Source organism: Populus nigra, chromosome 5, assembly GCF_951802175.1.
Source record: "Populus nigra chromosome 5, ddPopNigr1.1, whole genome shotgun sequence".
Classification (NCBI taxonomy): domain Eukaryota; kingdom Viridiplantae; phylum Streptophyta; class Magnoliopsida; order Malpighiales; family Salicaceae; genus Populus; species Populus nigra.
Genome location: NC_084856.1, coordinates 969,052 through 993,668, shown reverse-complemented (window position 1 = coordinate 993,668; position 24,617 = coordinate 969,052). Strand labels below are relative to the sequence as shown.

Genomic DNA, 24,617 nt, shown 5'->3' with positions numbered 1-24,617 from the left:
TTATTTAAAAATATTTTAAAAAAATTTATTTTATAAAATTATAAAATAATTAAATTAACACAAATCAACACTCTATATTTTACACTCTAAATGCTTGGAAAAAAGAATAAGAAAATCAACTCAAACAAATTTGCAACAAATAAATAAAATGAAAAAATAAATTCAACTAAAAAAATTCATATGAAAAAAATGAAGTTGCAATTGCTAAAAATTTAAAAATCTTATCAATAAATCAACTAAAAATTGATCTCATATAAAAAAAAATCTCACAACAACATTTATACAATTATTAAGAAAAAAAACAATTAAAAATAAAATAAAAAACAAATACAGTGAAAAAAATCATGAAAAAAAAAGAAAAAAGAAAAATCTTACCTTTATGTAGTTGCAAATGAAGCTACAGAGAGAAAAATAAATTTGTAAAGCATATTAATTAAAAAAAAACTAAGAGGATAAAAGAAAAAAGAAAAAAAAGACATACCTGATCATAGAGAAAAAGAGAAGGAGACGAGGAGAGAAAAGAAAAGAACAAAATAGATATTGATGTTTTTTATATATAGTGAAGAAGAAAACGAAGTAGTAGTAGTAGAATAATAATAATAATAATAATAAGAAATGAGTTTGTCTCTTTGTGAAATAAAGGGATTCAAGCTTTTTATTTGGGCGCGTTAGCGATGGATTTACCGACGGATAATTAAATATTAATATTTTTAAATTATTCCGTCGGTAATTTCATCGGTAATATTTAATTTAAATTTTTAATTTCGTAAATTTTTTTCAGAAACCGCCAACAATTACCAATATTTTTTCAATCCGTCGGTGATTCCGTCTATAATATTTAAATGAAAATTTTAAATTAATTGATTTTTTCAAATATCAGCCAAATAACACCGACGACTTTTCAATCCATCGGTGATTTTGTCCGTAAAGAACAACAATTAATAGTGCAATTGGAAAATGCACAGTTCTGGAGCTCTCTTAAAAATACCGATGAAATTTTTTATCGGTGATCCCGACTATAATATTTAAATGAAAATTTTAAATTAATTGAATTTTTTCAGAAAACAGCAAAATAACACCGACGACTTTTCAATCCATCGGTGATTTTGTCCGTAAAGAACAACAATTAACAGTGCAATTGGAAGTGAACAGTTCTAGAGCTCTCTGAAAAATATCGACAGAATTTTTTGTCGGTGATTCCCTTTATAATTGACATAATGAACGGTGTTCACAGTTTACCAACAAATTTACCGACGGATTTTACCATCGGAAAATAGTTCTGGAGCTCTCTGGAAAATATCGATGGAAAATTCCGTTAGTAAAAATGACACGTCATCATTTTTTTGCTTTATTTTAATTTTTTTTCTCACGGTAATTCCCTCTGTATATACCGAGAGAATATTTCCGTCTGTAAAATCCCTCGAAAATTTACCGACGAAAATATTCCCTCGGTATTTTTGTTTGTATTAATCGATTTTCTGGTAGTGAGTGTAATCTTACCTTGATAGCATTTAATGAGCGATGACTATCATTTATATCTGAATTAATGTTGGATGGGAGTATGGTGTGTCTTCAAAGGACTTTTATACACCTAAAAGGTGTATGGAGATTATGGTCAAAGATGTCAAATGTAGCTAAACTTATGAAGGCTAAATTCTTCCCCATGGTTAGACCTAAGGGACGTTTGTCATTCCCTTAGACGTCCAAGTGTCTTGCGTCTGTCATATTTGCTAGACACACATTGTCTTAGACTTGATTGACTGTCAAATCTAAGTGCCTTGGATTTACTAGCACTGTTGATTTTGTTCAATACATATGAGGTCACCGATAATTAATTTTAGTCAGTATTTTCCTTATAGCTAGAGTATTGTTCACTTCTTACTTATAGTATTTATTACTATTCATTACATATAGAATCGCCGACAAATAATGTATATCGGTATTTTCCCAAGAGCTAAAGTACCGTTCACTTGTCACTTTTACTGTTTATTAATGATCATTATTTGCGGAATCACCAACAGATGAAAAAAGTATGTAGTGATAATTGGTGGGTTATTGAAAATTTTCGACAATTAAAATTTCAAATGGACTTTACAAATGGATAAACCAATGAAAAAAATTAATATTTAATTATCCGTAAATAAAACCATTGATAAAAAAGCCTCAAATTGAAAAACCATAATCCCTAAAATCAAAATAGACGGACACATTTCTCGTTTTCTCTCTTTCTGTGTAGCTTAATCTCTTCTTCACCCAGATCTTCATTTTCCGTCTATTCTCTCTCTCTCTCTCTTTTTATCTTCAACCCGTTATCTTCTTTTCTCTTATTCTCCATGCATTGATATGTCTTTTTCTCTTTTCCTTTTCTTTTCTTCTTTATTTATTGAATACAACGCTATTGCGAGGACTTGAGAGAATCTCACTATAACTAGGTAAGATTAAAATGAAGATAAAATTTTTATTGAATTTTTTTATTTATTTACTAACAAATAACAGGGTTGCGTGATTTTTTATACAAGTAAAAAACACCAAAAATATAGGAAAAAGAGACCTCCCAGGTTGGAAGGAGGTGACAATGTGGAAGGATTTTAGACAATTGTAAATTTCAGAGTTGTGTGGGCGAAATATAACTAGCTCATGATGTACAGTCATTTGTTGTGACGATCACACTTCGATGCGGAGAACCAGAATCGGCATGTTTACGATTCAATTACCACGCATACTAACGACTCCTTTTTCCTTCGATTTGCTTGCAAAATTGATGGTAAGATTGGTCTTTAATTAAATCCATTTTTTTATATAAATATATTTAACTGACAATAATTATATGTTGTAGGCCACGATTCTTGAACTCAAATCAAGCCCAACATAGCTTTTTATGAAAATGCACGTTTGGCTTGATGACTGCAAAAAAAATAGTGCAACAACTCGTGGATAGTTGAGCTTATATGAGATCACATATATACGCTCTTTTTTATTCGCCTCAAGGTTTAGTGAACATTCTCCTCCTCCTCTAACGGTACTTCTATTTTAAATTAATTATATTGGAACTAATAATAAATGTTTAAATTTGTAATGAGTATTTGAATTTTATATTATTTTTTGTTTAATAATTTTTTTTAAATTATTATCGAATGCAAAGACAATAAGTCCCTCCTGACATCTATAAATCACAGAATGCCACATGTCCTGGCCATAAATTACCAGCGGTCCCGTTGCCTAATGGCAAATTCGATGGCGTACGTCCATTTTGGGAACTGAACATGATGGTCCCAGCCGTCCAAGCCGAATTATCGCTGGCTATACATTTCTCTCTAACCAGATTGAAGAGAAAAAGGGACTTTCTCCGATAAGGTGATGATGCAACCGAGTTGTCTATTCGGACGGAAAGTTACTTCGTATATTTTCCTTTTCAAGTCTCAAAGGTTACTGATGGATTCCCCTTGAAAACGCATCAATTTTAGAGGTTACTTTATTTTTATTTTTTTAAAATGAATAAATAGTATTGGATAATTTTGAAAAAAGGTTTATCCATCAAACTAATCATCCCTAATTAAACAGAGGAAATTCGGCATCTTAGACTTGTGGTAAAAATTAATTTAGTAAAATCTTAAATATAATATTTCCCCCCTACATTTCGGTTGTGTTGTCTTTTCTGATGATGTTATTATACCATTTCAAGTAGGAAACGAGAGTTCTAATTGCTTATATAGTATGAGGATGACATTTAAAACATATATTTTCAATAACAAAACATATTATATAATTAAATTTATGTTAGCTGGGACAATATTTTTTTAAAAATTTATCTAATATAAATATTGACACACATCATCAATTAATGCTATTTATGAAAACGGCGACCAAATTTCTTATTTAGTGGCCATGATAATGATAGTATCCATTAAAATTAAATTAAAAATGGGTGGCTGGTACGTAAAGCTGATCATATATTATGGGAAATTCCTTTCAGAAAAAAAAAAAAAATCAGAGCAAGGGACAGGTGTGCTGCTGTTTGTTTACCTTTCTTACGTCATAATTCGAAGTCTTTCAAGACACCACTGCTAAAATACAGGGAGAAATTACAGTACCATTGTTCACACCAATCCGTTTCTTTCGTTACCTCACACGTGGCAAATTATCTAAAGCTGGTCCCTTGGTGTGATATCTAGATAGGGCTTGTGGTGGTAGTTAGTGAAGCACTATGGGGTTATTGTATAGAGAGCATAGCTTGTAGTTTCCTACTGAAGAGAGGTGAGTGCCACGTGTGCGTGTTATGATTTCCTATTGGGTGTAAGGTAATGATGTGGAGTTTATTTAATAATACGGTTTAATCTGAAAGTATTTTTTTATTTAAAAACCTTAAATTAGTATTTTTAATATGTTGATTTGAAAAATAAAATATTTATAAAAATAATTATTTTAATGAAACAACAGTTTTATAAAAGTAATCTACACTGTATTATTTCTAAGCACGTACGTGGAAAGAATATGGTTCTCAGGAATATAAGCATGATACTAGAGGATTGTATTTCATCTCGAGAGAGAGAGGGAGAGGGGGAGGGAGACTGTGTGGGTGAAGAGGAGAGAGGTCAAGAAGGAGATGAACTTGGAGGAAAATTCCAGGAAGCTTCAAGCTAGTAAAGCTGAAGCAAACGGCGACTCTCACAGAATCTCAAGCTCAAGATTTTCATCACTTCTGGCCTCGAAAGATCGTGATTATCTTCTTTCCCAAGATGGAACTCAGGTTCACTCTCTCATCTCTATCTCTTTCTTTATACATCTATGATCTAAAATCTTAAGTTGTTTAATTAAATTTATAAAGATTCATGCAGCAAACTGTGGTTCATACTTCACATGCTCATGGTTTTCCAAGCAAATATTTCTGTCAACTTTTTCTCTTTCTTTGTTTTTATTTTTTTGGGCCATATAATTTTAAACATTTCTCTTCTTAAGTTTATCTGATGATCCGAGTTCTTAATTTTGAGCATAGAAAAAATCCGGGAAGGGAAACTTAAGTGCCGGGATTATCTGGTATCTGCAGATCGAGTTTATCTAGTCATTTCGGGTTGTGAAAACAATATTTTATCAATTAAAAAACGAAAAATAAATCCTCTTTGAGCTAATATATATTTTATTCGGAAGGAAAAAGGAACTTTCTGCAACCATTATTTTGATTGATTTTCTATTCATGATCTTAAAAAATAGATATCCATTTCTTTCTCGTTGAAACCCAAGATCAATTACTAATTTTTTAATGAAATTAAATTAAAGAATTTATTGATCAGAAAGAAACAGATTAAGATCGAGTCAACGTCTCCTACAAAATTAAAATGCAAATTAACAAACCAAATCATAATTATTTAGATCGACGAATGATATTTTACATGTCTTCTCAAATCCTTCTGTCCAAATAAATAAATAAATAAATTCAAAGTAGTTTCTGTGACGGGTTGAATTTTTTTCTTCCTTTTCTCGTGCTATTACGTGGTTTAGACGAGGCTGTGTAACTCTCACAAGTTATTTAAATTATAGTAGCTAAGACTTAAGAGCATGAATGACGTAACTGCAGTCAGAGTTTCAAATAGCAATGCCTTAGCAAAATAGTAATATCATCTGAGTTTGTTTCTTTAATAAAATTATTTTATCTCACTGAATCTTTTTTTTTTGTTTTTTTTGCTGGGTCTCATGTATATGTTTAAACGTTAATGGTTTGGATACCACCTCGTCACCAAACTAATTAAGTTTATGGCCGCATGTTTATTATGAATTAACACGGTACTCTATTTTACTTTGTGGAACGAAGCTAAGGTAAATTCTATTTGATTTTCTTCCATTCCAAACAAGAAAAAGGAAGAGTAAAATGCAAATAAACATCAGTGAATAATTACTCATCCTTGATCACCATAAAATTAATTTTGACTCTCCAGGACTCTCCAGTCTATGAACTTATCCTTTCTAGTGGATGGTAGGGCGCGGGGAACGAAGCATACTGAGCAGTTATCGGAAAAATTATCATGATCTCTGGTGCGGTTTAGGGTGGCCTACTTACAATAAATATACTTTATGGAACCCTAAATTGACATGTAGTGAAACAACAAGGAGATGGCTAGATAAAATAGTAGAATTATTAAACACTAAACCTTGCAGCTCATTGGATTAACTAATTAATTCACCATGTATTACCGTAAGTGTAATTAAAATTCTTGATTCTCTATTATTCTTATCTTGTCGGCAATCCAACGACGTTAAGGCGGTCGATAGTGTTCTTGTTTTTGTTGTTTTTTTGTGGGGCGGGGGAGGAGGGTATCATTTTCTGGGACAGGGCTGTGTTTATTCACAAGCCAAACATGAAGGTGGGCTTCCACAGTCCACACGATGGTTGTGCGTAAACAACCATGCTGATAGGACATGTGTCAGTTTCACAACGTAATGATCACTTCTTCCTTGCATTAAAGCAATAGGTGCAGCAACGTGGCTCAACTTATTGGAGAATGGATTCTTTGTTATCATTGCGTATTGGATGATTTTCTCATCATTTTCTTGGAATAAAATGGATGCCTCTCGTCATTTTCTTGGCCCAGCTATAACACAAGCTGCATTAAATTGCTAGCTAACTCAGTGCTGGAATATCTGGCTTCTTTTTAGGTGAAAGTTTCTGATCTTGAAGGCAAGGTGCTTGGCCTTTACTTCTCTGCCAACTGGTACGCGCCATGTCGAAGCTTCACCTCCCAAGTCTTAATTGGTGCATATCAGGATTTGAAGAGCAATGGATCTAATTTCGAAATTGTCTTCGTGTCGTCTGATGAGGACTTGGATGCCTTCAACAATTATCGTGCCAACATGCCATGGCTGTCCATTCCATTTTCAGATTTGGAGACCAAAAAAACCTTAAATAGTAAATTTGACGTTGAAGCAATTCCTTGTCTAGTCATCTTGCATCCTAAGGATAACAAAGATGAGGCAGCGTTACATGACGGGGTGGAGCTCCTTCATCGGTTCGGAGTCCAGGCTTTCCCATTTACCAAAGAGAGGCTGGATGAATTAAAATTGGAAGAGAAGGAGAAGCATGAGAGGCAGACCCTAACCAATTTGCTGACTTGCCACAATAGAGACTATCTTTTGGGTCATCCCGCACCTAGACAGGTCAGTTCCTACCTAGCCTCCTTGAAATTTAACTTGATCTCACTGCAGGCAGTTTTGATTTTATGCTGTTGTCAAAATTTTAGTTATAAAACCTTCAACAACTTGTAGCATCCACTCATACTAAGCCGAACTAGAGTAAAACCCATATTTGGATTTATTTTTTTAAAAAATAATTAACTCGGACTGAACTTCTCGACGAGCTATGACCCGGTAAATCTTCTGATCAAGTTTGATAACTAAAACAAAAATTTGTAGGAAATTACAAAAATGTTTTTCGATGTGTTGGCAATAATAAGATGCCATCCATCTTTATTCCGTGGGGACACAATTTTCATTTGATTTGACCACTCGGTTTTAGAAATTTTTGGTCGCTACAAAATGATGGGAGGGTCATTGCGGTGGGTCCACTGAGTCAGCACCTTGTGCATTACGATTGGCCAGATATATACAAGAAAAGAGCTCAAAATGTCACCTGGTTCACGCATGAAAAAAGAAAGCATAGCCGACATCATGACACGTATTGTTTAATTAGATTCCTTCAAAAATATTACTATTTTTAAAATATTTTTTATTTAAAAATATTTTTAAATAATATTTTTTTTATTTTTTAAAAATTATTTTTAATATTAGTATATCAAAATGATTTGAAAACAATGTAATAAATTTTTTTTTATTTTTTTTAAAAACTTTTGAAACGCAAAAACAAACCTGAACTAATTCTTAACTACATCACTGTAACTATTGCTTAATTGTTTTTGCTTGCGACGTGGCCTTGTTCATCGTGTAAGGGTGATGTATGCTTATTATATGATTTTGTATTTACGACTCATCTCATCATATGAATAAAATTAAGTTTACTAGGCATTGTTTGATTATTATTTTATGATGGAAAAGACAAAGATAGCTATTACACACTCTTAAAACATAAATTCCCAGTAAAACTATCTTGAAATTAAATTAAATTTTATGTTTCCTTCTTTTTTTTCTTCAAGAAAATACATTTTATCTTTTTATACATGTTTCTTCTGTATTATTACATTAATTAAACAAAATCTTAATGAAATATAAGATTTTGACGGATTAAGTATACATATGCATCCAACTCTAATTAACATGTAAATGACGTGGCAGATAAGGTGATAACAAGAATCTGCACATCTCCTAACCTGATTGGATAGTTCTCACATATTCATAAGATCGTAAGGCCCGTATCTCTTATTTGGGGTGGGTCTCCTTGGCGTACAATTTTGTGGAGGCCATTTTTATTGGAGTTCATGCACTGGCCTGTGTTTTTCGAATCTGCATTGAAGATCTCTGTACCAAAAAAAATGAACATTGGGATTTGGGATCCACTCGAGTATTGATAAGGACAGGCAATAGGAACATGATTCAAGATTTTGACAAATTTCATGATAGAAACGCATGTGCTTGAAAATCTGTTTGTCTAACGTACGTATTTGTCACTTGCAGGTGCCTGTTGCCTCATTGGTAGGCAAAACAATCGGACTGTATTTCTCATCCCATTGGTGTCTTCCAGGCGGGAAGTTTACTCCCAAGCTGATATCCATCTACCAAAAGATTAAGCAAATGCTGGTAAACAAAGGAAATGATGACGACTTTGAAATTGTGTTTGTGTCAAGTGATCGCGATCAAGCTGAATTCGACTCCTACTTCAATAGCATGCCATGGCTAGCATTGCCTTTCGGAGATCCTGCCAACAAAACCCTTGCTAAGCACTTCGATGTAAAAGGTATCCCTTGCTTGGTAATTTTAGGTCCTGATGGTAAAACTGTCAGTAAACATGGGAGAAACCTAATTAACTTGTACCAAGAAAATGCGTACCCTTTTACCGAGGCCCAAGTGGATTTACTGGAGAAACAAATGGACGAGGAGGCTCAAAGCCTACCAAGATCAAAGAACCATGCAGGGCATCGACATGAACTAACCTTGGTTTCAGAAGGAACTGGAGGAGGACCGTTTATATGCTGTGATTGTGATGAACAAGGTTCAGGATGGGCTTATCAGTGCCTTGAATGTGGATACGAGGTGCATCCCAAGTGTGTCAGAGCTGTGGACCGTGGCTCCATGGCTGAGAGCTGATAATTAAGTCCTACGTGCTGATCTTGCTAATAATCAAGCTTGGGTGTTCATTTGTGCATGTTGTCTAGTTGAAATCGTAGATTTGGCATGTCAGTCTCTTAATCACTACCATATATGTAGATTGGTTCTCTTACTGGAACAGTCTTCTGTAACATGGGCTTTAACTTGGGAATTTTATTTTAGATAAAGCTTTGAAAATCTCTTTAAAATTTTAAATATTGCCCTATCGTCTTAATGAGAGGATATCCTTTTTATATCTAGTGAAATTAGATGCTTGAACTTCCTTGGCGATCGAATTGGATCTGTACCAGCCAAACTTTGAACTTGCTAGCCTCAGCATCTGAGCTTAACCGGTGATAATTATATCTCTAGCCTCCAGACCATGAGCTTGAAAGTGAAGTCTCTATATATAGCAAGTAAACATTCCGATTAATCTCATAAGTCGTGTACCACTCACAGATGAAACGGCTATTCGGTTTAAGGGGCTCAAAGGCAGCCTTTACCTGATTGTTTAGAATCAGATGTTTCTTCTTCCTGTAACATCATTATTGATATCCAGTGTCATTGCAAACGTGACTGGAATGTTTCTTTCCATCACGTTTTGCGACAGGATAATCGGGGAGCTGCCTTCCTAGCTAAGACGGGGTCTTCTGGTGACATCCCTCTACAGGTCTGGATCTTTCTCATCCGCAAGGCATTTCTGGTACCCTCTCGAGTGATGCTGCGGGCGTCTCCTTCCTTGGGCAGTAACTGTGTTTTTTAGTTCTTTTGCACCAAAAATAAATAAATAATATCCACACTCTGTGCTCCCCGTGCTTAGGTGTGGTTAAGAGACGAGAAAATAATGAACAGCCCACCCAATTGGCAGACGATTTGTTTACAAATAAATTTGGAGCATGTATATATGAACAATCCCACATTGATTTGAGCGTGGGGAAAAATGGAGTGAACAATTTTTGTTCTTAACTAGCACAATCCACATTCTCCACCAAATATGGTATTTTCCTGCACAATGGGCAAGAACTGTGTCCAATAAACCACTGACCAATACAACGTGGATGAAATGTGTGGCGGCACCCCGGCAAGCTGCAAACCAATTCCCCCAGTTGGAAGTCCTGTCAATCAGCAAACAAGATAAGTGTTAAACACCATTATTATTCGAATTGGGGAGATTATTTTTTTAAAACAGCAAAGCCACTAACCTGTAGGCAGATTGGGCAGGAAGGTCCATTCCATAAGGTATCCACAAAGTTTTTGTTTGCAAGTCTCTTATTTTGAATTTTCAGCATCGATAATCCATCGCTGCAAATTGTGGTTGAACTAAGCCTTTCTATTCTTTCATTCAAGATGTTTGAACCTGTTTGAATCTAAAGTTGAAAGGCAAGATCAGGGCATAATTAATTCAAATTTTCCATCTCTGAAGTGATCAGCGTAGTGAGGAGCAATCAGGGAACTTACCAAATGAATGAAGCTGTCAATTGCCCAATCATCAGAATCCCAGAGAACGAATGATTTTCTAAAAATTTCAAAGGAAAGTATGCACCCCATGATGGCTCCAACTGCGGCTCCATGAAGTAAGCTACTTTTAGACTTTAGGCCCACAACTGCTCCCACATAGGCTCCCAATGTTGTGCCAGCTATAAATAGAGAAAGAGCTCGATGAATGATTAAAAACAAATAATTAAAAAAAGAAAAGATTGAAGGGGAGGAGATGGGATGATGGTTCTCGTGACTTACTAGAACGATTGAAGCCCGATATTTGAGAAAAATAAACAGAAAATCTAACAGAAAATGACCCAAGAATGTTTGGCACTCACCTACTGCAAACACGAACGTCAAGATCGCACAGAATAGCTTGCACGTAATTGCATAAACCTTGGCAGAAACCCAAAACGCTAAAGAAGAAGCAGAGCAAGATGATGGGCAGTTGCATACGATCTTCATAAGCTTATGTCTAGCGATTAAACTGGTAACAAGGCCACCGGACATCTCCTTTTGATGGGAAAAAATCTGTTGGAGTTGAGAGGGAGAACTTGCCTGCGAAGGATACAAAAAAAAAGGTGCAATTTTGATGGAGGGTTAACGCAACATAGGCAGCCTATAAGACTAACTTATCCGCCGCCATCTAAGTCAACATTGACGTGCTTCAACGGTACACTCTTGTCCGGGTCATTCCATTAAAGAGTTCCTCCCTTCCGGATCGAAGTCTTCTTCAAAAGTCGTCAACTAACAAAATGATGTAATTCTACCTACTCTCCCAAGTTTTCTGAAAATTGTAACTGCTGCAACTTTACTAACCAAAATTTATTTGTTTTTTTTTTAATATGAAACTGTGATTAAAGTTATTTTTTAAAATATTTTTTATTTTAAAAATATATAAAAATAAAAAAAATATATTAATTTCAAATAAAAAAATTTCAAATACGTTTTTGAAAAATAGAAAGTCAAACAGGGTGTTAGCTTGATTTTGCCAAAACGCATTTTTTAAAGTGTGTTTCGAGCGTGTTTGGTAGTGTGGTTGCGGGTGCTTTTCAAATAACTTTTCATGCCAAAATGCATGCCAACAATTTTTTTTATTTTTTAAAAATTATTTTTGACATCAGTACATCAAAACGATCCAAAACGTACAAACTATATTAAATTTTAGCAAACCCAAACGGTGCCGAATGTTTTTTTTCACTGTTTGGGCAGCTCTTCTCAACCAATGGACATTATTGAGCCGGGAAATTACTGGGCTGTTTAGGAAAGGAATTGAAGCGTGCATGTACACAGCTTCAGTTTTTCTCTACTTCCTAAAGAAAGAAAAGAAAACATTGGAAATGATTGCTGATTTGTTTAAAATTTAATTATTCCAATGCATGCTTTGCAAATTTGCAATCCATGAATCGCCGTGATATTAGGGTTGCAAGACTTTCCATACTCGACCTGAAAATATCGTACAATGTTTTTTTCCTTTTTTACAAAGGAAAGATTGTTCACATGTGCAATTATATTATTTTAAGATTATTGTTTCTTTTTACTATGATTTCTCAAACCATAAAACATGCATATAAAGTTTTTTTCCATATAAAATAAACTTGAAGATGTAGATTGAAATAATTATTGTAAAACAATTTATTATATATGTTTTAATGTAAGCAAAATGATTGAAGTATTGTTTCATGAGCTTATATAATCTTTTAAAATAGATATTAAATCAATATTTATATGTTATTTTATTTTATATATATATATATATAAATAAAAGAATATAAAAAAAGTTTGTAAAAGGGGAGATTTTGTAAAAGAGCTCCATCATGAGAAATTTTGTCAGAGTTGTCTCTATCCACATAAGCTGACGTAACTGTGTGACATGATTTTATTTAAAAGCATACAACTCATATTAATAGATTTTTAAAAAGACAACTTTTCCTTCACTGCCTGTGACCGATTAATTAACAATACTACGATGCCATTGGATGGGCCAGCAAGGATATTTCGTTTCAGCTCATTCAAGTTAGTTGAGCCATTGGATCCAGTACGGCTCAGCTCTACGTTCGGCCGTTGTCATTGACAAAAAGAATTATTATTTCTTGGATTGGATGGAGGCCTCACACCTATAGTTTTTTGAAACCCAAAACAGTGGTTGATCCGGTTTAATAATCGAGTTACAGGTTAAATAGGTTAATCCAGATCAATCCAAAAAAAATAACTGAGCAAGCAGCCAAAAAAAAATTAACTTGACAAAACCCCCAGTTATCAATTAAATCAAAATTATCCATCTTCTTCTCTTCAATTTCGAAGATCATATATCGATTCAAACAACAACAAATTTCCTCTTCTTTACCCTAAAAGATCAAATCTTTCACTAACAAAATAGAAAAAAGGGGACAAATTTTGCCAGACAACATCATTTGTTAATAAGAAAAGCAAAACCATGCATGTTTCAACACATACAGTCAAACAATCTTATTTTAACAAAAGAAAACAAACCCTTGTAGAAATAAACAGAGACGAAGAGGGGCCCCATCCATTTGAGCCAGTCCATTAGTCTCCACGCTCGTCCTTAAAAGAACTGTCTCTTTGAGTCTCCTTTAATCTCCTTCAAATTTCTAACCACAGCGGTCGATTTGTATCTCGCCGAAGAAATGAATATTCTGGCGATTACTTATTCTAACTCTATACACAATGTCTGCGTTTCCGATCATCGCTGTCATGTCTTACACAAAAAGACCCAAAGCTAAAATCCATAGTCCTCTCTTGCATAGTCTCTACTCTCTAATTCAAATGGATGGCTCAAATGGATGACAGCTTATAAAGGGTTGAGAGAATTGTAACTGAGTTAAGTAAATAAAGGAAAGCAACAAACAGCACAGTTGCTTTAATCTCAGCCGGGTTTACCCGGGTCGACCCGCCGAGTCGATCGTGTTTCGCCGGGCCAACTTTCAAGTGGGTTTTTACTTAGACCCGGACCGTTCCCAGGTCCGGATCAGCCGGGTTCCGGGTCGACTCTCCGGGCCGGTCCGGGTTTTAAAACTATGCTCACACCATCTAAATTCTACCCTTTCTAAAAACCTATATATATAATTTTTATGGACTAAATCCTAACAAGTTATTTTCTTAATATATACTAGTGTTGTTTGAGAACCGGTTTGGTTCGGTTTAATTTTAAAAAATCAATCAAACTAAAATTTGCTAGTTTTAGAAAATATGAACTAGATTAGATAAAAAATTAATTCAGTTCAATTAATTTTATAGTAAGAAAACCAAGAAAGAAAAATGCTAAATGCAAAATCAAAAAAAATAGGACAAACTGTAAAACACATAGAAGAATAAGTTTGATACGAAGTTTTTGCTAATATTTTTATTAATCTACAAGTTTATTTTATTTATTTTTAAATTTTTAAATGAAATCGAGACTCGTTAAAAAACAATAATTGATAGAGAATGCATAGTTATCATGATTCCAACCATAAAAGTAATTAAGTTTGGTGTTTAAATATTCCATTCGATTAATAGAATTGGATAGTAGTGATTATTGACATTCAAATTAAGTTCGGTGTCCAATTAATTCAAAGAAAGTATATGCAATCTTAATATATATATATAAAATTCTTCGGAAGAGGTATATAAACTGTGGTCCAACGCCACTAACTTCAATACACTACAACGTAAATCAAACAAGTGATGGTACAACCTGATATAGTGCTTGTTTTTTGCATCGAAACAAAATGGAAAACCGAAAGCCTGAAAATAACAGAACATTATTAAATTACGGGCCATAAAAGTATCCACTAATTATTTGTGATCTCTTAATTAAATAAATAATCTTCGGAAACTTCTTTCAGGGAAGCGCATGGACACTTGCTATATATCAAATCAGCTTGTAGGTTGCATGGACAAGGACGACAATCTCAACCTGTGAAGCAATTACCTCACGTAATATTAGCATTAATTTGATGGAATAATAACTAAGAATATTGATTATCCAGGCAAATTCATTCTTCCACACGTTAACCACTAGTGAGTTAATTACAACAACAAAACCTTTTGGTATTTTCCGGTGGATTTGAAATGTCAGAAATGATTTGGTTTTCGAGGATAAGAAACCAAAGTGGAACAAGTTGTTTGATCCTGTCCTTCTTTGACTTTCTTTCGATTGAAGACTAGAAATGGAAACACAATGTCCAAGCATCTTTTATTTAATCTTTGCATCGTGTATAGTTTTCATTCATGCTTTTCTTACATCTTGTTTTAGTGTGAGAAGGCCAATATCTTTGTATTCCTTTTCATCCAAAGTACTATTAAGATTCTGGCATATTAAGTGATTGTTTGGAAATATAGTTATGATTGCTTTTCATGTTGAAATGTATTAAAATTATTTTTGAGATATTAGCGTATCAAAATAATTTCAAAACATATAAAAAAAATAATTTTTTAGTAAAAGAAATAAATTTTTATGAAATAGAATTTGCACCGCATTCCCAAACGATTCCTAATAAAACTCTCATTAATTATCACATAAAAAAAAGAGGCAAATCCATACCTCACTTTCTTCTGCATCTATTTTGGTTGGATTGAATCGTTGAGGATGGCGTCTTCTACTCATGATACATGCAACTGAGTCAAGCTTTGGAGGAGATAAACTTACATGTGTTAATTGTTATAAAAACTAATAATTACAGCATTAATAAACAAGCAATATAGCGGTAATTAAAGATTACAAATTACAAACTGAAGAGATATATATACAAGCGAAACTAATACCTATTGATGCCATGACACTTACCAAAGAAAAGAAGCATGCGATTACTGTATCATCAGAATCCCACGTAGCAAGTAATATTTCAAGGATCTTTTTGGATAAAATAACCCCATTTGCCGCTCCAGTTATGGCTCCATGGAGAAACCCCTTCTCCGTTTTCAGGCCAGCAAAAGCTCCTATCAGGACTCCCAATGTTGCACCCACTGTATGTTCAAATAAAATATTAAAAAATAATATAAATTATATTCTAGAATTTCATTTAAAAAATTAAGATTTTAATTTTTAAATTGAAATAATTCTTTGATGTAATAAATCATTAATTTTACCCAATTTTCTACAAAATTGATAGTTAATTGTTTTCGTAGAAAAGTAATTGCTTATAATTTGTCTGTAGTTTTTTTTTTTTTAGATTGTATAATTACAAGGCAAAGAATGACCTCCCAGATATTACTAATTAACCATGCGTCATCGTTTGGTATCAATCGTGGTTGGACTCAACAAAATAGTGGTTCTAGACTTCCAGCTGGTTTTATTTTTAAAAAATTCCTGAACAAACAAATTTTGTAATTTATTTTTTTTAAAAAAAACCGAAAATCAAACTGAAAAGGTTACAGAGCAGGACGTTATCTATTCACATGAACAAGTAAAACCTGAAGAATATCAGATCGAAACAAGTCAATATATATAGTTCGAGAAAAAGGCGCATAAATGTTACATGCACCCACCTTCTGCAGATAAGAGAGTCAGAATTGCACAGGTCAACTTGGCTATTACAGTGGACAGAATAGAGATGCATGGCTCCCTCAAACTTACAGAAGAAACAGTCGATACAAGAGAAGAACGGAGAGTTGGAGGAGGAGGAGGACAAGCGCAGACCTTCATGTGTGGAGCGAAACAAGGCTTCAGTTTTTCGTTTAAAGGCTGAAGCAAAATGTCAACAGTAAGGAGTCATAAGATGATGGAGAGCTGACAAACGAGAAACAAAAGCACATAAATGCCGAGAGAAGACTCGTGGTAGATACAGAGTTGGCAGGGCTGCTATCACGTCAACAGGAAGAATTCCCCAAGTCAATGGTTAACATATAAAAAAATAAAATTAATGGCTGCCCGAATGTTGTCCTGTTCAGCATGTCAAAGTTTCATTATAGATCTCAAATCTTTAAACACTTTAAATTTTAAGCGATAGCCATAAATGGCTATTCTTCAAAAGATTAATGCTTTTGAGTCACGACAACTCCTTGGCAATATATTATTAAATTTCAACTGTGAAAGTGTAGTAATTTTTATTTTTATATGCATTTTAAAAATGCATTTTACTTGAAAAATTATTAAATTAATATTTTTTTAGTGTTTTTTTATGATTTGAATGTATTAATATTAAAAATAAAAAATCTAAGAAGAAAAATATTTTAATATTTTTTAAGCAAAAAACACCTTTAAAAAACACCATATATCATAATATCTAATACACACTAAAATTTTTATTTTGAGAGTTAAGGCCACTATTACTTCGTACATCACTAGTTTCTAGTAAAAAACAAATATGTTGATTATGAAATTCAAATAAATATTAATTTAGTTAATGTGATAAATTTTAATAAATATGAATTACTAATAATAAATCAATTTAATTTCTTTGTATTCCATTTTTTTGCAGCTAATAGTATCTTTATGTTAACCCATCTGGCCGCGATAACAACTAGAAAACAAACACAAAACCAAAACTATAAAGCAAATTCCCAGGTCTGCTATAGCAGGGAGTCCCATACATTATAGACTTGGGGTACTAAGATGAACTTGTACCTTTTGTGCATGAATATCGTGAACGCGTAACCTTTTCTATTATTACATGGTATTTGATACTCTATTACGGTTTAAAATATTTTTTATTTAAAAATATATTAAAATAATATATATTTTTTAATTTTTGAAAAATTATTTTTCATATGAGCAAATAAATAAAATTTTAAAACATATAATAATAATAATAATAATAATAATAATTTTAAAAAAATTAAATTTTTAAAAAACATGATTTTAATTATTTTTTAAGATATCATTGTCCAGCTTTTATTGAAAGACCAAGACTATTTTTTAAAGAGTCTTTTGTGCATGAATATCATGGTGTGAATGTAATCTTTTCTATTATTACATGGTATTTGATTCTCTATGATGATTATGGTTTAAAATATTTTTTATTTAAAAATATATCAAAATAATATATATTGTTTTATTTTGAAAAAATATTTTTGATATCAGTAAATAAATAAAATTTAAAAACATAAAATAATAATAATTTTAAATAAAAAAATTAAAATATTTAAAAAACATGATTTTAATTATTTTTTAAGATATCTTGTCGAGCTTTTATAAAAAGACTATTTTGTGCATGAATATCATGGTGGTGTGAACATAACCTTTTTTTATTATTACATGGTATTTGATATTCTATAGTGATTATGGTTTAAAATATTTTTTATTAAAAAATATATTAAAATAATATATATTTTTTTATTTTGAAAAAATATTTTTGACATCAGCAAATAAATAAAATTTAAAAACATAAAATAATAACAATAATTTTAAATAAAAAATTAAATAAAAATATAATTTTAACTATTTTTTAAGATATCGCTGTGTAATTTTTATAGAAAGACCAAGACTATTTTTTAAAGAGTCTTCCTTTGAAACTTATAAATGAATAAAATACAAAATCAATGCATGTGATGCTCACTATACATAAATTTAACATTAACCAAGGGTTGACGGATGTAAACAAAGACTTTGCTTTGTCATTATTTAATTTAAAATCTTCTGGGCAAAATTTATAATTTCATAAAATCTGTGTGTTCTTTTAAGATACTAATAATTGATTAAGGCCTTCTTTGAAAACCCCGCAACAATTTCTAACCGGAACTGTCTCTTTCTCCTATCATATGTACCTCCTCAATCTTGAAATAAGTGGTTGTATATTTAATTATTTACAATTTGATTGCGTAAAGGAATTGAAAATCACGCTCATTGATTCTCTCAAGTGATTAATTTCGAACCTTTCATATTTTAATCATGGTTATTGCGGATGGAGGACTTTAAAAATATATTTTAAACGTGTGTGTGGTTGTAGTTATTTTTAAAAATATATTTTATTTAAAAATATATTAAAATAATATATATATTTTTTATTTTTTAAAAATTATATTTGATATTAATGTATTAAAATGATCTAAAAACACTAAAAAATATTAATTTGAAATGAAAAAAAAATAAAATATTTTTAAATTTTTTCAAAAATATTTTAGAAATGTAAAAACAAATAGGACCTTAATTTATATTTATTCTAAAATAACAATGTTTATTTTTTTTGAAATGATGGTTTTTAGATGAAAAAAATTTTAAAAATCTAAGATCTAACCAAGTAAATTTTACTCAGATTTAATCAAGTTAACTCTTAGCCTATTTGAAAATAAATTCAATTTAAATGTGTGGTATTTTTTAAAAGTATTTTTTATATCAAAATAATTTTTTTAAATATATTTTTAATTTTAATATCAACACGTAAAAATTATTGAAAAATATATAAAAATATTAATTTGATGTTTTTTAAAATAAAATATCATTAAAAAAAAAAAAAAGGTTTTAAATCAAGCTTCAAATTAACCATCAGGCCAGGGACTTGAGACGTACGATTTCAACCAAGGAAAGTAAGATTAAAATCAAGCTTCAAAATAAACATGAGGGCAGGAACGTGAAACGCAAGATTTCAACGAAGGAAAGTAAAATTGAGAATCTCTCATGTTGAAGGGCTACAGAATTCAGAAGGCCCATTTCAGAATTATATGAGCAGGGCTTTGTTGAGGTCTAAACACTATGCTTCTGCTGTTCTTTATCAAGCAATGCGCTGTATGCTACGGGCTTCACAATCCAGTACCGTTTTGAGCTTAATTAATCCACATTATTGCTGTCATGAAGCAAATTGTGGTGGTGGGCTGGTGCGAAATTTCCTTACTTCACACGTCAAGGCGATAACAATACACAGAAACGACCACAGGAGAAGAAACGCGCCGATTACTGCACCATCTAAACTATGCTAAAAGCTATTGCTTTGAAGCACGAAGAAAGTCCTCTCCTTTGTCTTCACTCAACAAAGCGAAGCAAAGTAGATGCGTCAGAATGAAGCAAAAATATAAGAGAGAAAGAAAGAATGATACCCAAGACTTCACAGAGGGCAAAAGCAACGCACCCAAAAAAAAAGTAAGCAGCAGAATTTCCTAGCCAAAACCTCAATATCTTCCACAACCTACATGTTCTTGTTATAAATCGGAACCCCACCAAAAAATTTAAAAACCTGGAACAATCTTTCTCTCTTTTGATCAGTTACTGCTCACCAATCCAATGGGAAAATGTTTCTCTAGGTCTTGTTCTCATGACATCCCTATTTCCTCTTCCTCGGACGATGTCTACTACCAACCAACACCACCTAAAAAACCAACTCAAGAATGTTGTTATCCATCCAGACCGCTACTGCTACCACTACCGCCTCCACCACCAATATCAACAACACCTTCTTCGAAAACATCTAGGACTTCTCAAACTATTGTCACTTCATCCTCAAATATTGGTCCCATTCTTGGTAAACCATATGTTGAAATAACCACAATTTACGATCTTGATAAGGAATTGGGTAGAGGCCAGTTTGGTATAACTTATCTTTGTACAGAGAAGGCGTCGGGAAGGATGTATGCGTGCAAGTCTATCTCAAGACGTAAACTTGTGAAGGTAAAAGATATTGAGGATGTTAAAAGAGAGATTTTAATACTACAACACTTAACAGGACAACCTAATATTGTTGAATTTAAGGGCGCTTATGAGGATAAACAAAATCTGCATTTGATCATGGAGTTATGCTCTGGCGGGGAGCTTTTCGACCGGATTATAGCAAAAGGGAGTTATTCAGAGAGTGAAGCTGCGACAATTATTAGGCAGATTGTGAATGTGGTTCATGCCTGTCATTTTATGGGGGTTATGCATAGAGATTTAAAGCCTGAGAATTTCTTGCTTGCAAGTAAAGATCCAAATGCTCTAATTAAAGCTACTGATTTTGGACTATCGGTCTTCATTGAAGAAGGTTAGCCATTTTCTTTTATTTTTTTTGCAAATTAGATTCCCTTTACCTCTTAATTTTTTGGGTAACTTCTAGCATGACGTTTTCTTTTCTTTTTTATAAGTAGATACAATTCTGAAACTTGTGCTATTTAATTTAACAACTAGATCTTGCCAAGTTAAAACTAATTAATAATCACAAACTCCATGAATAAAGATTACTCGTTGCCTTGATTCTATATTAACATAATGAAAAAGATCTCGTTGAAGTGAAATATAATTTTGAACCTCCTTTGTATAAGAATCTCATGAAGATAAAGAGTTCGATCCCTAACAGGTTCACTAATCCTTTTCTTTTTGTCGAAATCTAAAAAGGTTTTTTGTAAAACTCCTTCCTATGGATGATTTGTCAATTATCCAATCATAAACTCTATGCTCATGTTTAACATCACACATTTGTTTGTTTTACATTATTGTAAAGAGTAATTTTAGGATTATAATCTCTTTTATTAATTGAAATGGTTTTTCGATCATTAATTGATTTGGTTTTATAATTACTGGTGCGATTATTAATTAATAATGCTCATTGCATGTGAATCTAAATATTAAGATAATGTCAATAACTTCTTCTTAATGCTATTATGTCTTAATAAGACTAAGTCAATCAAGAAAGGGACATTACAGATCAATCAAGTCAATGTCTTTTACAGATCAATCCAGTGCAGGTTTATCACATGATGACTTAGCTACCAAGTTTGGTTATGTTGTGCTATTAAACATCCTAAAGACATGTTTTAGTGACCACACTCATGTATAATTAAAAGTCCCCACTAATGAAGAGGACCATGTGCTTAGGCCTAACCTTTAAGGGGGCACATGCTGCCAAGTTGTTAACATATATCTTGTGATGTATTTGGAGGGCTGAATCTGAATTTTAAAAGCTTATTTTTCCTTCAAACCAAATTTTAAAGTTTACCTAGCCAAGTGTTACTTAATTTAAATCAACCTTTAAATCAAATTGAAATTGAAATAAAATATAGATAAGATAGGGTTTTGAGTCATTGATTTACTGAGTGACTCGTTATGTCCGACCAAGTTTAATAACTTTGGTAGAAAATAATTTTATCTTTTCTAGCTGGCCAATGCCTTTCAATTGGATTTACGTTAAGGTAAATTGCATAATTTTGGAGAACCAAAGACATGCAATCTAGATACATTAGCTAACAATGATCTCATTTTACTTTATTTATTTGCTCTGTCATCGTTTCTTGCAAGAAAATGATGAAATTAGAAGCACGCAAAATCTTGTTTTGCTATACAAATCTCATCGCATATTACTTGTTAAGATTTATTTCCAAGAACATAGTGTTGTCATGCAATGAGATTATACATCATCATTTATTTACTTAACTTTTCATAACTAATTTTTCAGGAAAAGTATATAATGACATTGTTGGAAGTTCTTACTATGTTGCTCCAGAGGTGTTGAAACGGAGTTATGGGAAAGAGATTGATGTATGGAGTGCTGGGATCATTCTATACATTCTTCTAAGTGGGGTGCCTCCTTTCTGGGCTGGTATGTTCTTCGTTACTCTACTAATTGAGCTATATAGCAAGATGTAGCCACACCCCTCACTTTAAACTTAGTTATCTACTCTTTGAGAAACAAAAAATGTGACCCATTCTGTTTTTAAGAAAATGATTTGTGGATTACACATTCTTAAACCATGATTTTTTTTTGTGCCGATATATTCTTGAAGTGTAATGTTTTTCTAACTAACATGTGAATGAACACATTTTCTAATAGAGGCTGAGAAGGGCATATATGAAGCAATATTAAATGGCAATCTTGACCTGCAGAGCAAGCCATGGCCTAAGATTTCACCTTCTGCAAAAGATCTTATCAAGAAAATGTTAACGAGGGACCCCAAGAGTAGGATCACTGCTGCCCAAGTACTCGGTTAGTGTATAATTATCCGTTATTTGATCGATCAATCCTCGCTCTCATTCTATATATTAGGTGTCTTTTTTTGAGGCAGCAAATAACTTTAAGCCTCCAATATCGTTCTTCAACTGTTTGATCTTAAAACAAATTATGAAGTTTTTCTTCATTATCAAACTATAATGTCATAAAATTATGTGGTTTATTGATATTATTCACACCATACACTTGAACCAGATCATCCATGGATGAAGGTGGGCGGTGAAGCATCTAACAAGCTTATTGATAGTGTTGTCCTGATTCGGATGAAACAGTTCAGAGCAATGAACAAGTTGAAGAAGCTCGCACTAAAGGTATGTTTTAACACCTCCATTTTCTAACTGATCAAAGTGACATGACTGTTCACATTTTAAGAATCCCTTGTGCTTTAAATCACTCTTTATCAATGTTAAAGCATGTGGAGGAATAATTTTAGCTGTTAGAATGATGCCACTATTTAGATTTGGAATCACCAAGAAGAGCTATCACTTTTATTTGTTTTTCATTCCTTTCATATCCTTACCATTGCTTTCATGATTTGCAATTTAATTGTTTAAAGGTCATAGCTGAGAACCTTTCAGAGGAAGAAATCAAGGGATTAAGACAAATGTTCAACAACATGGACACTGATAGAAGTGGTACTATCACATACGAGGAACTCAAATCTGGACTGTTAAGGCTAGGATCTAAACTTACTGAAGAAGAAATAAAGCAGTTGATGGATGGTGTAAGAACAACACTTCAACTATGCTTTTTTTTTTAATCATTTCTTATGTTGCTTTCCCTTTTGCTCCTTCAAAATCCATTTTAACTAACAAACATTGTAGCAAGATTCACGTTAATAAGACCGTTTTTTTTTGTTAGGCTGATGTTGACAATAATGGTACTATTGATTATGTTGAATTCATTACGGCTACCATGCATCGGCATAGACTTGAGAAGGAAGAGAACTTGTATAAGGCCTTCCAATACTTTGACAAGGATAATAGTGGGTTAGTTGCCTCTTCCATTCTCTGTAATTTTTAAGATTGTGTTTGTTTAGTATCCCAAGATATAAAAGACACGTAAAGAAGGGAATAGAAACGGAAACATAAATAAATCTGTAAAGCGAGTTTTTGTCTTTTCAAAGCATAAAAGACATGGACTATATCTCAACTGTTTTCATTTATTCTATTCCGAAGTAGTAATCAAAATGTTATCTAAATTTTATCATAAGTGGTAAGGTTACTAGTTCTCCTGAGATAAATCTGGTGTACAATATGTCTTGACTCCTAACCAAAATGTTAGTAGCATTATTGAACTTGAGCTGCTCAATTTTCACAGGTTTATCACTAGAGATGAGTTAAGACAAGCCATGTCTCAATATGGAATGGGGGATGAGGCTACAATAGATGAAGTCATAGAAGATGTTGATACTGATAAAGTAAAAATCCTTTCTTTTGACCTTTTTATTACCATATGTTGATGCTTTCTTGAAACTCATCTAGAGATTAAGACATATTATGCAGGATGGAAATATCAACTACGAGGAATTTGCAACCATGATGAGAAAGTGATCCCAAGATTCTAAAGTCAATTTAAGATATAAATATTATTGTATATAACATGCTTGTAAATAAACCAGTATTATCTAGAAATCCTTTGCTAGAAAATTATTGGTGCTCAAGTTTCAAATAAGTCTATAGTTTTTCATGTTAATAATAATTAATAAAAATCTTCACCCTATATTCACCAAGCAAATTGCAAACATAATTATTAAAAATATCCCAATCTACTTCAAATCATGATGTCGAGTGCCAAGATTTCTTTTCAAACTTTTTTAATTTGCTATATTTTTTTATATATATATCTATCTATTTTTTTGTTACAAAAAAATGATTTATATTTGAGATTAAAAAAAAAGATATATTTTTTAAGCACAAACATATTTATTAAATTGTATTTGGTTAATGTCATGGATAGAAAAAATAAATATAATAGACAAAAAATAAAAACATAAAAATAAAATAAATCCAAATTTTTGTATTTTAAAAATAGTAAAGGGAG

General features: G+C 32.3%; 4 protein-coding genes across 4 annotated transcripts; 2 read left to right on the top strand and 2 right to left on the bottom strand.

Moving 5' to 3' along the window:
• The first annotated feature begins 4,527 nt into the window (after positions 1 to 4,527).
• On the top strand, positions 4,528 to 9,462 carry LOC133694726 (probable nucleoredoxin 2). The gene is made up of 3 exons (XM_062116401.1): positions 4,528 to 4,747; positions 6,649 to 7,146; positions 8,617 to 9,462. The coding sequence occupies exons 1-3, from the start codon at positions 4,604 to 4,606 to the stop codon at positions 9,244 to 9,246; spliced, it is 1,272 nt and encodes a 423-aa protein (XP_061972385.1). The 5' UTR covers positions 4,528 to 4,603; the 3' UTR covers positions 9,247 to 9,462.
• Positions 9,463 to 10,088: 626 nt separating this feature from the next.
• Positions 10,089 to 11,392, bottom strand: LOC133694727 (NEP1-interacting protein-like 1). The gene is made up of 4 exons (XM_062116402.1): positions 11,064 to 11,392; positions 10,705 to 10,883; positions 10,449 to 10,613; positions 10,089 to 10,361 (listed from the first exon to the last, which is right to left on the bottom strand). Exons 1-4 carry the CDS (start codon positions 11,233 to 11,235, stop codon positions 10,209 to 10,211), a joined length of 669 nt encoding a protein of 222 aa, XP_061972386.1. The 5' UTR covers positions 11,236 to 11,392; the 3' UTR covers positions 10,089 to 10,208.
• Positions 11,393 to 14,351: 2,959 nt separating this feature from the next.
• LOC133693225 (NEP1-interacting protein 2-like) lies at positions 14,352 to 16,509 on the bottom strand. Its single transcript, XM_062114401.1, has 4 exons — positions 16,216 to 16,509; positions 15,515 to 15,693; positions 15,272 to 15,355; positions 14,352 to 14,644 (listed from the first exon to the last, which is right to left on the bottom strand). The coding sequence occupies exons 1-4, from the start codon at positions 16,370 to 16,372 to the stop codon at positions 14,600 to 14,602; spliced, it is 465 nt and encodes a 154-aa protein (XP_061970385.1). The 5' UTR covers positions 16,373 to 16,509; the 3' UTR covers positions 14,352 to 14,599.
• A 3,156-nt stretch (positions 16,510 to 19,665) lies between these two features.
• On the top strand, positions 19,666 to 24,223 carry LOC133693539 (calcium-dependent protein kinase 29-like). Its single transcript, XM_062114769.1, has 8 exons — positions 19,666 to 20,615; positions 22,023 to 22,166; positions 22,398 to 22,550; positions 22,770 to 22,885; positions 23,131 to 23,298; positions 23,436 to 23,563; positions 23,895 to 23,994; positions 24,080 to 24,223. The coding sequence occupies exons 1-8, from the start codon at positions 19,883 to 19,885 to the stop codon at positions 24,125 to 24,127; spliced, it is 1,590 nt and encodes a 529-aa protein (XP_061970753.1). The 5' UTR covers positions 19,666 to 19,882; the 3' UTR covers positions 24,128 to 24,223.
• Positions 24,224 to 24,617: the final 394 nt, after the last annotated feature.